The sequence below is a fragment of the Apus apus genome, chromosome 1 (genome assembly GCF_020740795.1).
Source record: "Apus apus isolate bApuApu2 chromosome 1, bApuApu2.pri.cur, whole genome shotgun sequence".
Taxonomy (NCBI): Eukaryota; Metazoa; Chordata; class Aves; order Apodiformes; family Apodidae; genus Apus; species Apus apus.
The window spans coordinates 146,797,958-146,814,039 of record NC_067282.1 but is presented as its reverse complement, the minus strand read 5'-3'; the positions used below and the strand labels follow the sequence as shown (position 1 = coordinate 146,814,039).

The following is a 16,082-nucleotide window of genomic DNA, read 5'->3' as shown; positions in this document are numbered from 1 at the left end:
TGCAATTGGTAATCCTTAGTATGATCTCACTAGTGTCAGATCTTATCCTGATGACAGATGGGAAACTGTGAACCATGGGCCTTATTTCCAGCTCTGAATGGTGGCATTTGATTTTTTTAATAGTCAACCCCAGGCATTCCCCAAATATGCATCATGGCCTGAGAAATCCCAATGCTGTTTTTAAAATTACGGAAGTTTTAAAGCCATACGTGTTTCTTTCTCTTATCTGTCTTCGGCTTTTTCTGTTGTTTTTTTTTAATGTAGTTAGTGGAGTAAGTTTTTCTTTCTGTTGTGCATCACCCAACTTCAGAAGCTGGGACTCTGAAAGAAAGTGTTGCAAGATCTGCAAGAAGAGCAGCCATGGGTGGTCTCTGTGTAAAACGGGACCTAAGGCACTTAACTGCATGTGCAAGTCTGGCCTGAGGTAGGGAAAAAAGGAAGTGTTTGTGTGTGGAGCTGGGTTTTTGTTTAAGATTTTCAGTATTTGTAAGATACTTTAGATTCTGCCACATAAAAATTGCTTTTGAAATACAAAGCATTTAGGGTACTAAGGTGAGGATTCATCTTGTTTTATCTTGGCCACTGGAGTTTAGAGAGCCTGTCTAGCCTCAATGAAGAAAGATTCAAACCATCCCAAGACAGTGGAACAAATCCCTCTTGGCATGGTGAAGGGGTGAATGTGTGTCTCGATTCACTGCATAGGCTGCACTGTACCTAACTAAGATTTGACACCACCTTCTACCTGGCTGAAAGGTGAAATGACCCTCACCTTAAGGTTCAGTGGAAGTCTAGGCTGAAACTGGTCTTGCTTATTTGGGCGTCTCCTCCATGTCCTGGCTGGGGATCCTCCTGGAGAGATGAAGCAAAGCTTTTACTTTGTTCTCTGCTTCCTCAGCAGGGCTAACACTGAAAGTCAGTGAATGGAGGTGCCTCAGTGGGAATCTCCTGAAGCCAGCAGCAGATGCATAGCAGGAGGGCTGCCACATTTTGGCTGTTTGAGCTGAAAGGGAAGAGGAAATCTAATCAGGTGCCTGGAACAGACTGGGAAGTGAAGGCTTCTTGGCTGTTTCCTCCTGAGGAAAAAACTTAGGTCTAATAGATCTAATGATGTTATTTCTCTGTTTTATGGTTACATCTATTTGTTTGAAAAGTCAGTAGTCCTTTTATACCAGTCCTGTAATGATTATTTAATGTCTGGCTATTTGTGAAGCCCACTGAGCTGTGTGAACAGAAGATGCTTCACTGCAGGGAGTCCACACAGTTCCTCCACAGGACACCAAACTGGGCCTGGGAGCCTCCACTGGGGGCCTTAATTGGGTGTCCTTGAATGCACAATGTTCTCTTTGTGCTTCATTTTCCCACCTGCCAAATGAAAAACAATGGCAGTTCTCTCCTTTTGCAAACTGCTGCAAAACAGGACTGTCTCTGGGTGAAATGCTGCCAGAGGACTCTTCTTCAAGGATAAATATTCACCAACTAACACTTGGTTTGCAGGCACTTTGCTGGTGGCCAGTGGAGCCCTTGGCTCCATAAGAGCAATGACACTTGCTGGCAGCAGGCAACTTTGTGAGCATCATGAGCCTCCCTACACTAGCCAGGCAGATCCACTCTGGTTGCTGATGTTTTCTAACCTCTTCCTTTGCAGAGCCCCCGAAATCATCCTTGGTTTACCATTTTGTGAAGCAATCGATATGTGGTCGCTGGGATGTGTCATTGCAGAGCTGTTCTTGGGCTGGCCGTTGTACCCAGGAGCTTCAGAGTATGATCAGGTGGGTGCAGATACTGCTCTGGATGCTGGTAAGAGCACGGATGTTTGTGGGTCGGAATTTTTTTCCCTGTTGTCAGAGTGAACAGATGCCAACATTTTCTGTTTTGCTGATAGGGGGTATGTGATTCTTACACCCTCATATCCACTCCACTCAAAGTCAACTTTTTCATTAGCCTCCTGGGTATTTATTCTAGGTAACCACTGTACTGTTTGGTACACTGTCTTTTAACTGCCTAAGTTAAATCTCAATCAAGAGTCACAGAATCACAGAATCCTAGGGGTTGGAAGGGACCTCAAAAGATCATCTAGTCCAACCCCCCTGCCAGAGCAGGGTCACTTAGAGCACATCACACAGGAACTTGACCAGGCAGGTTTTGAATGTCTCCAGCGAAGGAGAGTCAATGCTGCCGATGACTGGAGAGCTCTGTACATTTCTCTCCTCACTGAGCAGAGCAGGCACCCTTTCTCTGCTATAACAGCAAGTGCTGAGTAAAGGTTTATTTGTCAGAAAAAAACTGTAGAAACTCTGCTGCGTTTCATAACTCTTTTTATGAGGGTGCATATTAAAAGCAATGACAAGAAGGAGAATGTTCACAGTGGTGTAGGTTTCCAGTTAATATAAGCTGTTGTACTGCTCTCCCTATAGGCTTTTATGCTCCTTTTGTAGTCCTAAAACTGATAGCACAGCAGCTGCTCGAGCCAGGACTAAAGAACATTTTCCATTCCCATAGTCTTCTTCAGGATGATCTTAGCTGTCTGCAAATGCAGCCTGAAAAGGTTCTTTTTTCTTTAGAAAATTACACAAAACCAAAAAAAGAGCAGGGTAATAAGTAAGTTTTTCATATATGAAAATGTTCCCTTGACTCTTCTTTTGTAACTAGTAATTTTTTAGTCAGAGCTTTAAAGGTGAAATTTGGCAGGGGAAATAACCACAGTGAAGAGCAGGGCCATTAGTGATTCCAAAGCAAATCAGACATATCTGAAAAACTTACAAGAATTTGAAAATCACATACCAAGCATGACAACTAGATTTCTTTCTCCTCACTGCCACACCCCAAAAGCCATAAAACACACAGCTGAGAAAGAAATCACCTGCCCCGCTTAGATGCCCAGCACAAATCTCATTCTGCTGAAGTATGGTGAGGGCTCCTGGGGAGCTGGGAAAGGGTTAGGGGCTGCTTTCTGCAGCTTGAGTCACCCTGCAGCACTGGTGCTGGGCTGTGGGCAGGATTCTGATGCTTTTCAAGTGCATGAGCTCTCATGGACCTAAGGTGCTGCAGAGCCGAGCAACCTGTGCCCGGTAAACTGGGTCCTGAGTGCTGGGAAGTCTTTGGAACCCCAGCTGCTTTTTATGCCTTTATTTATTTTCCCCCACCCCCTGTCTCTTCACTCAAAAGCACTTTCCATTCTTCAGTAGAATATTCTAGAGTAGAAGATTTTTTTTTGCTAGTTTTGCAGAGTTTGCAGCAATTTTGCAGAGTGAAACGTTCAGGAGTCAGGAGATGGCAAAGGTGAGGTTTCGTGTGGCACCCCAGGCATGTCTGAGATCAGTCTCTAATCATGTAATCACAGACCCTTTCTCCTTTGAATAAATAAATTAAAGTATGAGATCCTGGAAACACGTGTGTAACATCTTTTAGCTGTTTGAGTGCCAGCATGATCATACTCGTGGAAGTAACCCAAATAGCAAATGAAGTCATTTAGGCAATAGAGATAAATTACTTCACATACCATGAGGGTGTCAGTTCATTTGAGTGTATATTTCATCTAAGTACAAAGATACTCACTTCATAGTCCTCCATTTTGAACTTCAGACTGCTCCTAGGAAAGGCTGTGTGCTCAGCTGGGGGAAAAAAACAACAAAAGTTAAAGCACGAATATCAAATTGTTGAAATCACCTCCTGAAGAGGAGGGCATGACATAAAAAGGCTCCAAACAGTGAAACACACCATTGAAATCTGTGTGGAGCTTCCTCTTTGACCACCAAAAACCTAGGGACTTTCCTCCCTTTATCCATAGGCTTTGTGGGTGAGTTTCCAGTGACATACGTGATAAATGGAGGGATGCTGCACATGAATTCTCTTGCCTCTGATTCCTTGCATTATGGGTTGGTTGGTTGGTTGGGTTTGGGTTTTTTTTTGTTTGGTTTGGTGTGGTGTTTTTTATGAAGTCCAACTATGTGCTATGTTTTCTCTTTCTGTATTTGTTCTATTGTTTTAAATACCTCCTCCCCTCCTTCAAGGAAGACCTCCAGAGATGTTTACAGGATGAACAGTGACCTCTCCTCCTTCTCTTACAGATTCGCTATATTTCACAGACCCAGGGCTTACCAGCAGAGTATTTGTTAAGTGCAGGGACAAAGACCACGAGATTTTTCAACAGGGATACAGACTCACCATACCCTTTGTGGAGACTGAAGGTAAGAAGACGTTCCCTTGTTTCATCTACCTTGCAGTTCACGGTGGGAAGTGAGGAGACAGTCAGGCCCCCTCCGAGCCTAGGTCTCTGCTTTTAGCAGGGCAGCACAGATGTTGGGGTGGATATCGCCAATATAAAACTGCGATCCCCAAAGTCTGCAGCCCTTAGCCTGCCTGTTTGTCATTGTTTTGTGGGAAATACAAGTCCAGAGTTGACCTAGAAACCTCCTTAAGTAGTAAATGAATTGACATGTAGTTAAAACAAAACATACCCTCGACAGCCTTTGCTCTAATATCTCATGCATTGAAGGAGGAAAAAAGAAGAAAACATTACTTCTGACAGTTAAAACCGCCAGTAATGCAAGTGAGCCCCAAGTGTCTTGTATCAGAGTGTCTGATGCATTCCATCCCCAAGGAGAGAGGACAGTAGGCTTCTGGCTGTAAGCATGGGATGCTTAGCCTCATGCTAGAGTGGGTGGAAGAGACCTCTTGGTGGATTCTCACTGCAGTTGGGAGAATCCTCTAAAGTGAAAAAGAAGAGATAAAATCACCTGTGACACAAAAGCTGTCATGTAACCATAGAGGAGAATAGCATAAATGTTACCTAGTCAGGTGAGAGCGACACAGTGGTCACTGATGAGAACAGGATAAGGCACAAGCTGGAAGTGGCACATAACCCACAGCTGATTGCAGGGTAGTTCTGGTCAATGCCTGTCTCCTGTTTTGCACAGACGCCAGAAGATCACGAGGCAGAGACGGGGATCAAGTCGAAGGAAGCAAGAAAGTATATTTTCAACTGTTTGGATGATATGGCACAGGTAAGAGCATTGGTGAGTAACTAGAAAAACTGCCTCGTGCTTTCAGTGAACACTAACAAAGAGGAACTACATGATTTGTCTGTGTATCCTGTTCTTCTGCCAGCTCCTGAGTAATATTAAGATTCGACCTACCAAATCAGCTCCTTATGTGCTGCTTTGTAGGGGAAACTGCACATAGGGCCATGTGGGCTCAATGTGCTGTAGTTAAGCAGCCCTGGAAAATGACTAAGTCACATCTCTGACAGTCAGAATCCTGTGTTTTGTCTCTCCAGTGCTCCTCTGTGCAACCACTAGCAAGTCACTTATGTCTCTGTGCTTAATATTTCCGCTTGTAAAACAGTGACATTGGAAATAATTACTGTGGCTGCAGAAGAGTGTACTCTATGTAAAATGTGGCTATCTGGGGAAACAGGGAGTGCTAATTCACTGTGTCAATTCTTTATGGTTGTCATAGTTAATTCCAGCATAACCACTCGTGCGACGGGAGTTTGTGCTAGCAAACAAGCTAGTGCACAAAACTGGCCAAGCACAAGCATAGACTGGAGTTTGAGCTAACAAAATCTAGATGTTGTAGCATTCACAGCCGAGCATACTGAAATGCAGGGGATAAATGGATGAAATAACATGCAGGGTTTTTTCTCCTGGCACCTGATACATGAATGGGATGTTTCCCATAAACCTACTGACGTTTTTTCTTTATTTTATATACCTTCTTTTTGCTCACAGGACACATAGTTAAGTATCTGATAGCACAGTCCTTTATATGATAAATATACTGATTATCAGAGCTTGCCTGCTACCACATGGAAGCTGTTCATCTTCAGTGGAGGGTGACTAAGTGTTTCATTAGCCATTGACCCAAGCAAGCTGAACACGTAACTGTCTAGAGATCTGACATGCATAAGCCAGATGACTAGCCACCCTGGAGTCTGCCGTGTGACTTCAGCAGCTACCCCTTCAGACAGGGAGGCTTGCAGGGCATGTGCTGCAACAAGAAGTAAACATGGTTTGCTGGAGACCTGACCATCTGCTCTTTCCCTTTAGTGCTCACCCTTGTCCTTTCTCCTTTAGGTGAACATGACAACAGATTTGGAAGGAAGTGATATGTTGGTGGAAAAGGCAGACCGGCGGGAGTTTATAGATCTGTTAAAGAAGATGTTGACTATAGATGCAGATAAGAGAATAACACCCATTGAAACTCTGAACCACCCTTTTGTCACCATGACGCACTTGCTCGATTTCCCTCACAGCACACAGTACGTGGCTTTCCTTTCCCTTGGGTTTTGAATAGAACGATGAAGAGAATTGCTGGTTGTGGTGGAGACCAAATGTATCTGAGGGGCACTACTGAAATGCATAAACCTTAAATTTTAGTATTTTTTCTGGTAAAAATAAATAAATAAATGAGGTTTGCCAGCTCTTAAGGTTGCAAGAATTGCGTTGTAGGATTTGAACACTGCAGTGTGCGCTACATTCATTATGTAAATATTCAATAATTGCACGTTTGCATTAAAATGCAGAAGGAAGTCTGCAATTGGTGCTGAAAGTATCAGCATAGCACAAAGTAATATAGTCCTGATTGTTACTGCAGTAACCAATTTAACTGCAGTGGAGGGCTGACCCTTCCTCCTAGAACCTTCCGATCTTGAGGGGTCAGCTGGGGGCTGTTTGTTTTTTAAGGGAAGAGCTTTTTCTGCAGCAGGCTGCTTTACAGGCACAGGCAACAGGACAAGGAAATCAGATTTTGGCTTTTCTGTTGCCTGCCTATGTGACCTTAAACACTTTGACCTCAGTTGACACATTTGTGGAATTGAGATGGACTCCATGTGGAGATGGGAAGTGTCAGGTCTCCAAGGCTGACACTCCTGTTTCCTAGGGCTGCCTCACGGAGCACAGCAGCCTGAGACACAGGAAACATTTGTGCAGCACATTGCTCTGGTCTCCTGGGGAGTTCATGTAGGGCCAGGCTTCTCAGGTGCAAGTGAGGGCAGACAAGTAGGGAGAGTATTCCAAAACGTTCAGGACACCTTCAGAACATCCTCCTCTGCAGCACTTTGCGGTTGAAGGTGCTTTTGCAGGCTGTCCCTTCCCCTCATGAAGAAAACAGAGTTACTGGCACAGCACTGCACTTCATTTGGTGCCATCTGCATGGGTGTTTAAAGGCTATGAGAAGCTCAGGTATGAAATAAAGGGGGCTGCTGAAAAAGCCATGGAGTATGTTTGTGTGGGTGCTGCTAAGGAACATGTTACTGTGTGTCGCTTCTCCTGCCCCTGTGTGTGCTGTGACCTGCAGTATTTCAAGGTCATTTAAGGTAGTTTTCGCTCTGTGAAGGAGCTGTAGCTGCCATTTTATTACATTTATCACAAGATAAGAGCAGCTGCTTACCAGAAAGTAGTGGGTGCACGATCTGTGTAGACCCAGACTTACCCTGCACAGACATCTTTGAGTGTTGTTATCTGTAAGTAGATAGTAAGTGATAAATATAATGAAAACAGGATGGAAGATTGGTGGGCTAGATAGAGAGAAAGTAAGTTTTATACAGAAACATTCATAAATTTAAAAATGACAGTATTTTCTAACAGTATCTACACCATATGCAAAAGTTTTAGTTTGCAACAGTCCCTCTTACTGTGCAACAACTGATTGTGTAAGATAGGAGAGATTTGTGGCATAACGTGTTGCCATCAGAAATCTTTCCGCTAACGCAGCAGACCATAATCACGTCTTCATTCCTGAAGTGCTTACTTGTGGCTGCTCAGGCAAAGGCCCAGCAATGTTGAAAATATCATTGGGGCCAATAGCAGTGAGAATTTTATCTGAATAAAAAAATCAACATCAGGTCTCTCAATACTAAAGGCTGTGCCAGCCAGGTGCGTAACCCCGCACAGCCTTTCTGTGGTGGAAGCAGTGGCTCGTAAAAGGAGCAATAAGCTATAACCAGCATGGCAAGTCAATGGAAATTCTGTCTGTGATTGCCCCTGGTTTTAAGAATAGAAACTTCAAAGCCTCAAGAGATGCAGGGAGTTGTAATCTCTCTTGAAAGTAAATCAGGCAGCGGAGAAAGTGAGAAATTTATGGAAGATGTATCTTCTGGAAGGAATCTCTGCTGTGTCACTTCAGAGAGGCTGAAAGTTTGAGCAGCCCAAGAGGGGCAATTCTGCATACTTAACAGCAAACAGCAAAGTGAGTTCAGCTCCCGTTTCACGTAATTAACTGACTGGCTCTTAAATTGTTGAGTACTCCTCTGTCTTTCTGTCTAGTTTGCTCTGTTCTGTCTTTTCCCCTTTTTTTTTTTTAAAGACAACACAGTATGACATTAGCGGAGATTATACCTTGTTATATAAAGCATCTTGGTAACACACAGAGTTTACCATGTATAGAATATATCTGATTTCTAGTGCTTTCTGGAGGGAGAATTATATTAATACTTGACTGGAAAAATGCAATCCAATGGTCTACTTTTATCTGTTAAGTGTTTGGTGTTTTTTTTTAATGTTCTGCAACTTACAGTTGTTTCATAGTTTTTAAGTGAATGCACATAATGTGCAGCTATGCACAGTGTCCTGAGCCTGTCTTGTCTGCAGGTGTTTATGGCACAGATCCAGTTATCAAGATACTACCAGTAGCAGAAGAAAGATGATCATGTGAGTAAGAGGAAAGACAGGGATAAAAAGATCTAGGTCCTCTACCTGACCAACCCTAGGGATTATATGAACTGGTTTCCTTTGAGGGGACATTTTATCTCTTAAAAGTTACATGAGGATGTGTTTACCTCCCCTACCTCTAACAACTTAGATCATTACAAAATAAATTATGCATACAGCTGATTATTTTACAGCTACAACTGATTTTTATTGCTTGTATTTTCAATTTTTCCAGATGGAAACAATAGAAATAACATAAATGCCTTTATACTTTTTTTCAGTTGTGTTTCAGTCTCTAAGGTTACATTTGTAAAAATAATTATTGTGGACGACTTATGGAAAACCTGTGTTGGTTTTTAGACCTTGGAGAAAATATGTTAAAAATACAGTTTTGCACAAGATTACTATGTTGTTATCTCTTAAACCTCTGTATGCTTTGGTGTCCCAATTATATAAATGAAATACTGGCAGTTTCATGTAAGAGACACCTGGAGTGCTCTAGAAATGATGAAGTATTTAATCTCCTTTACTGGGAATACAGAATATGATATTTCTCAAAATTTCCATTGCAATATCCATAATATTTAAAGGAAAGCCTGTGTAGAGGAAGAAGCTGTCATCTTCCCCCCCAGAGATCCAGGACTCAGAACCTGATTCCCTTGGGGCATTGATGACTCGGATTTGGCATAACCTTCTGCAATATGAATCGCCCCATTGCCTGCAAGAGGGCAGCTCATGTGCTTTAAGATAAGCACCTGCAGAAGTGTTTAGCCAGGCAGGGGCAATGTTTTAAGCACTTGGCTGAAGTCAGCTCTCTGGAAACTACATTTCGAAAGGAACAAGTCAGGTTTGTCAAGGGTCTCAGTGAGTGATCAGCAATAGTAAACTTCTTCCTTGTGAAAGACTTGTGAATCTACCTTTAGGCTTTCAGTGAGGCAGAAAGCATGAGTTGGTTGTCTTTTCCTCTCTGGCTCAATCATCAGAAAAAACCAAAATTTTCCTTTCTTGTTCACAGTCTCTTTCACTCTTAAAATAGCCACCTGAAGACCGACAGATTCTTTGCTGCCTGTGACTTGCATTGCAGTGCTCAGACCCATGGGGACACCCAGGAGTTCCAGAGCAGCCACTCTCGTCACCCACTTGGCCTTCTTCCATACAGGGTTAATCTGACTCTCACTGGTTAAGAGAGAGCTGCATAAAACAAAAAAGGGCTTTAAGAGCCTAGAAAGTGCCAAGCCTACTGTTGAGACCTAATGCAGGGCCAGTTTGATGAACTGTTGCCTTTGTTGGTCAGTTAGTTGATTTTCTGTCTCTTACTGGTGCCCCCTTTCCTTACACAGTGTCAAGTCCTGCTTCCAGAACATGGATATCTGCAAGCGGCGGGTGAATATGTATGACACAGTGAACCAGAGCAAGACACCATTCATCACCCATGTAGCCCCGAGCACATCAACCAACTTGACCATGACTTTTAACAACCAGCTGAACACAGTCCACAACCAGGTAAGAGAATCAATCAGAAGCAGCCAGTGCTTGAAATGTCAGTAGGGTCTAGAAGATGAAAAGCAAAGTAGCATCCCATTTAACATGCCTCAAAAGAGATAGTACTTTTTTACTCTCCTTCCTCTGTTCTTCCTCATTGTCTTTTCTTCAGGCAAGCTGTAATCTTGTGACATTACGTGTGATGGTGAAATGTTGCCCTCATTGTTTATGTTGTTGTTGGGGGTGATAAATCCTTCTTACTTGGGAAGTTGCTGTGGGGAAAAGCTCATTAGTCCCCTAAGGCAGCAAGCAGGATTGCACTCTGTGGGTCAGGCAGAAGTATTTGTGATCTTACAGCACTTCTTGATGTTGGCATTGAAGTACAAAGAATTTTAAACCTGTCTGTAACAGACAAAGCACTGTAACCGATCAACGGGAAAGAAGAGTTCAGTGGTAATGTTTATTCTTCTCTCTCACTGACTTTACTTCAAGTGCCACAGTTGATATGGGGACCCTGTGCGCATACCCCCACTCTGAATACATTGCACTCTATGTTGGGGCGCTCTGGCTTTGTAATCATGCTTTAGTCTCTTTAGTTTTATGTGCCCCAGTGTTGGGGGGTGCTGTGTTGACAAATTTTATGTGTCTAGCCAGCTAAGTTGTTTGCTGCAGTACTGTATTACAGCTGTGAAAGGAAGCTCTCTGGGGACAGGACTCTGGGAGACTAAAACTGAAGAAATAGCTACTGTCTTTTAAGCCTTTGGGAACAGGCTGTTCAAGGTCCACTCTAGAGATTGCAGGTAATGCTGCAGAAATGGTGCTTGAAAAGCAAGGGAGCTACAGGAGTATTTGTAGATGTACAGGGCATTCCAGTGTCACTCAAAAAAACAGACTTCATGACTCAGTTCTCGATATATATGATCACAGAAGGTCTTTTGGAACAATTCATTAAGCAGAAGCACACAGTGATAGGTCATGACTTGATGTGTTAGGATATTCGTTTCAAACACTGGTTCTCTTGGCTGTTCCTGAGATGCTGACTAAAGAAACGCATGCTACATGCTCCCCTGGGCCCCAGCTGCAAGGCAGAGACACCACAATTGTACCTAGAAATTGCTAGTAGGAAATGCAGATTTGGTTTCGTTTCCTCACAAATCACTCAATGTTAAGATCTGTTGTTGGATGGGAAGGTCCGTGGTAATCTCTGAATTCTCATAATTGGTGTGTGTTGTGAGCAGAACTGGTATCTCCAGTGTTCCTAGAAGAAGTGGTAGAAGCAGTTCCAGGAAGGGTGTTTTAATTTGAGCAAGGTCTAAACCTTGGAGTGTTCACTTTAACATACCACTCATCTTGGCTCTCTGGTGCTCCCTGTCTCTGCAAAATATCTGGGGATTGCCTCCTTCCAGTAACCACTCCTGAGATTAGGAGTGCGGGGCCTGTTGTGGTTGCTGCTTGATGTGTTGCACAGGGGAACAGGTTGCACTTCTCTGCCGCTGCAGAGAGAAGGAAGGAGGAGGAGCAGGAAGAAATGTTCCGCTGTCACATCCCTCGTGGCTGTGGCCATGGCAGTGGTAGAGCAGCATGGGTAACCTTCCTGGGCCCAGTGGCAACCAGGGCAGCACGAAATGCTCAGCCTGCTGCCTCCTGCAGCCTCGATCAAAGCCTCATCCTGGCTTCATATGTTCACCATGAGAAAGTGTTGTCTCACCTATCTCCAGCAGGGATGCTGGTGTGTTTGAATGGAGAGGAAAGGTAGGCTCTGGTCTGGTAGAGCCTACTTGCCTAAACATGAAGGCTAAGGACACTGTTTTATAGAGCAGTTGCAGAGCTGTTTGGGGGTAGTTTGCCTGCAACCGTTGCAGACTCACTCCAGATAAAACACAAGTTATCCTCAGATTTCTAGATGTTTTGCAGAACACTGGGCTAAATATGTGGCTTTGCAACATTTCTCTGCTGGAGTTTCCTGTCTGAGAGATTTTGAAGTCAAGCTCAGCAAAGTTTGGACTTTGGAAGTGTCATTATTACCTACTGTTACGCGTTCTGATTTCTTCAGATTCAAAACATAACTCAAGGGGCACATACCATCTTAGATACAAGGTAGATAAATGGCTGGAATGAGTCTCCTCTCTTAGGACAAGGCTTTGCAGGGCATGGAGGTGCTGACTTTCTTTCACTTGAGAAACGTGAGCTTCTTGTAAAGCTTTGAGCATGATGAGATAATATGATTTGGGGATAGCAGCATTTTCTGAACCCATCTTCATCATGGTGAAAATCAGAGCCAGTTGAGCAATAAATGGGGCTACAGTTCTGCTTTGAAGAACATGCCACATCTCCAAGCAGTGCACAGCAGTGCTGCATAGCCGGAGATCCCGTGGCATGGACCAGCTGTGGCTACTCAAGCACATCGTGCTCCTCTCCTCATTGCTGCCCTTGCCTCTGTGCTCCTCAGCATTCTGCCCGATCCCTTGTTTGCTTTCAGTTTGCCATTTCTTTCTATTTAATTTCTTTTCCTTTATCTTGCACTGTTTTACTTTTTTATTTTTGGATTTTGCTTCTTCCAGCGTACCCATCTCCCTCATTTTTTTGTTTGTTTGTTTTTGTTTGTTTAATTCCCGTCATTCCTTTAGACCACCAACCTGGCTCCCACCTCCTCCAGTGCCACTATTTCCTTAGCCAACCCCGAGGTCTCCATACTAAATTACCAATCTGCACTCTACCAGCCCTCAGCAGCGTCCATGGCTGCGGTGGCCCAGCGGAGCATGCCTCTGCAGACAGGAACAGCGCAGATCTGTGCCCGGCCTGACCCCTTCCAGCAAGCTCTCATCGTCTGCCCACCAGGCTTCCAAGGTAAGTAACAGCCTTGCCAGGTCTTGACCAGTCGCTGCTCCCTCCCCACTGCTATTCCATCTAGCTCTTGTTAGAAACAAGCTTCCTTAGTGCATATCAGATGGTTGGAAAAATTGCTGGCCTAGGAAATGAGAGTGATGACGTGGTTGCAGATGGAAATGTTTGTAGCAGTAGAAGATCTTGCAGGCAGCTCCATCATCATGAGTTGGAGATGGCTGGTTTAAAACAACAGATCAGGCACTGAGAAGGAGCTGGGGAAGAATATGTGATATTTGTCGTCCTTTGCCCTAAACAGAGGTTGAGGCTCTTCTGCCTAACTTTGGTAAACTTGAAAACTTGCCCCTACAACAACAATAAATCAGTATGTATATAATGGTTTCATCTCTTCTCAGTGATTCAATTGTTAAAAGGGGTACTGAAGAGGTTAATGCAGCAGGAAGTGTGGTGCTGGTGGATATGAGGGTTTACCCTCATAACAGATGCTCTTGACCCTGATTTTATTGATGTAATTCCTTCAGCTCCAGCCCTGCTGCAAACAGCTCTGCCTGCATATACCAGTGGCAGGTACTGTTGTCAGACAACTTGGGTGATCCTTCTGACTTTACATGCTGTAGCAATTTGGAAAAACTAGCCAGGTATCTGTAGGAAGTGGTCTAAATAGACCTTGGTTCAGCTGGTGCAACTTTCGCTCTTCATTTCTACAAGCCTGTCCATGCAGCAGTCTCTAGGTACTTGTTAAATGTTCTGCAAGATTATCAAAGCTCTTTTGAACTACAGGAGTTTAGCTAGACCTCTTGTACATGGTTAAAATGCATCTCAAGGGTTTGACTTCAGAAATATATGCTAACATCTTCTGCTTGCTGTCTTGAGAAAGCTTTAAAGCAGAGGAGGTAGCACAGGCTGTGCCATGCACTAAGGTGGTGGAGAGCAAAGCTTCCTCCAGCTCAGCTAGGCTAATGCATGGCTGACTCAGCAGTGATTGGGTTTGGGGCTTGCTAGTTTACACAGTCAAATCAGAGCCTTTTAAATATGAGTCCTGAGAAGCTGTGCAAGAGAAAATCACCAATCCCTATCAATGCTGAGGGAGTACAGACTTCTGGATTCCTGTCCCACTGTCTCACTTTGGTCTAAAGAGAGCATTCTCACATAGCAGTGGGTTTTGTCTGGCAAGGACCAGGACCATTTTCTTTTGTCAAAACAGAATATGGGTGAAGAGAAGCCATTCCCTCTTCTCTCTTCCTTTTCTCCCTGTATATGTTCTGTTTCCCACGCATTCGAGGTAACTTAAAAATAGGAACTCAGTTAATCCTTAAAGCCCTTTAAACTGTCTTTTCTGCACCCTTATGCATGTATCATATTTATGAACATCTGATGGACATCTCTGGGCTGGGGTAGAATATGTGGGACTTGGAGAGCCTGATTTTTCAGAGGGACTGAACACTGCAATTTGAAGCGAACATTAGCGAGTGCCTTTATGCACCTCCAAAAACCAAACCCCCATTCCTAGCAGTGCTGTTCATGGCTAATGCTGTGCCTTCTGTGCTGGTGGAACAGGGTTACAAGCCTCTCCTTCGAAGCATGCTGGGTATTCAGTTCGGATGGAGAACGCTGTTCCCATTGTCACTCAGGCTCCCGGGGCCCAGCCTCTTCAGATCCAGCCAGGACTCCTCGCACAGGTAAGGAGCTCTGAAGACACTGAGCATGGCCAGTATTTTTTGTGTTGTTTAACTCTTGGAGGCTGAGGAGAGTAGCTTTCTCTGACTGAGGGCCTTCCGTGGTGCCGTTTGGAGTCTTGGGCAGTCACATAAGGGTCTCCAGCTTTCCCTGAAACATCCAAACCTCCCCCAGTTCATTGCTCAGCTCAAAGGCTACGTCAGAGTTGCAAAAGTCTTTGGAAGTCTTCTTTCCTTCTGCTTCTCCACTAGAGTAAGTAGGGAGCCTCAGGCAAAGCTGTGACAGGCCTCTGCTGAGGAGGAACCGGTAATAACCTTCCTGCATCCTTCTGAACTCACTGTTATAGTGGTAGTTTGTGGCCAGGAGTTGTGCTGGTGAATTGCATGCTGCCAATAAATATCTTTCATGCTTTAAGTTTGCACCCTTATGTTTTGTGAGCTGCCCCTCTGTTTTTAAGTTATGGGATAAATGTAGCGGGCAGAGGCAATGGCCCCACAGCCAAGGAGCTCTCCTTGTCAGCGGCTCTTGTTGGCACAATTGTCTGAAATGTGCTCACGGGTAAAAAGCATGGTTCCTCCCAGGAAAAAACCCGAACAGGAGTGGGTACCACTGATCACATGCATATACTCAAGGGGAATCCCAGCTCCCTGAGGAGCTGTTCATTCCTCCTTGTGCTGGCTTCAGTGAATCTGCCCATACTGGTTTTCAGATGGTGTGATGGTACCTCTGCTGGTATCAGACATGTTTCTGGCAGAGGAGAAAAAGAAAAAGAAAAAGAAAAAGAAAAAGAAAAAGAAAAAGAAAAAGAAAAAGAAAAAACAAGCAAGCAAACAAACAAAAAACACTGGTATGCTTAGTATTATTCTGTACAGCCTGGAAAAGGTGACCTGCAAGTCAAAAATGTATGCTTTTGACTCAGGATTGGCAGGTTGATCTGCCATGCCTTTGTTAATGCCAGCATGGTCGTATGCAGTCAGGTACCAATAGCCTTGGGTGTTTATGCCCGTGCATTGCTGGGGTATAACTGCTGGTGCAATTTGTTTTCTCTGCCACCTGCCGGTCTTACTTACCTGGTGAAAATGGATCAACACACAATCGTAGCCTGTGTGATTTCTATTAGCTAAAGTGCCCTGGTCAATAGCAGAGTCTTTTTAGAAGGCTGTCTGAAATATGGAACCTATCTCTGTTGCAGCCTGCTTTAACAACTTATGTGGGCCACCTCTCTTGTTTGGTAGGAAAGGAGAGCCTGAGGGGCAGGGGAAACAAAACCAGTGGCAAATCAAGAAGGAGTCTGTGCAGGCACAGTTGTGGGCACCTATTGCTTGTGCAAGAAGTCAGCCAAGGCATTGGCTGAAAGAGGTGACAGAGCTTAGCGTGCCCTGCCATGCTGCCAGGCCTCCTGAGCTGGGCTGTTACATGGGCCTTGATGTG

At 44.2% G+C, this 16,082-nt stretch overlaps 1 protein-coding gene across 4 annotated transcripts in view; it reads left to right on the top strand.

Annotated features, from left to right (window-relative positions):
* HIPK2 (homeodomain interacting protein kinase 2) overlaps positions 1 to 16,082 on the top strand; it is a 127,983-nt gene that overhangs the window by 90,967 nt on the left and 20,934 nt on the right. For 3 of the 4 annotated variants that reach the window (XM_051644012.1, XM_051643987.1, XM_051643996.1), the window contains exons 3-9: positions 1,646 to 1,769; positions 4,068 to 4,187; positions 4,917 to 5,003; positions 6,075 to 6,259; positions 9,989 to 10,151; positions 12,758 to 12,977; positions 14,532 to 14,653. In XM_051644012.1, coding sequence (XP_051499972.1) covers positions 1,646 to 1,769; positions 4,068 to 4,187; positions 4,917 to 5,003; positions 6,075 to 6,259; positions 9,989 to 10,151; positions 12,758 to 12,977; positions 14,532 to 14,653 — 1,021 coding nt within the window. The remainder of the gene's footprint in view (positions 1 to 1,645; positions 1,770 to 4,067; positions 4,188 to 4,916; positions 5,004 to 6,074; positions 6,260 to 9,988; positions 10,152 to 12,757; positions 12,978 to 14,531; positions 14,654 to 16,082) is intronic. The other variant, XM_051644005.1, reaches the window with a different exon arrangement.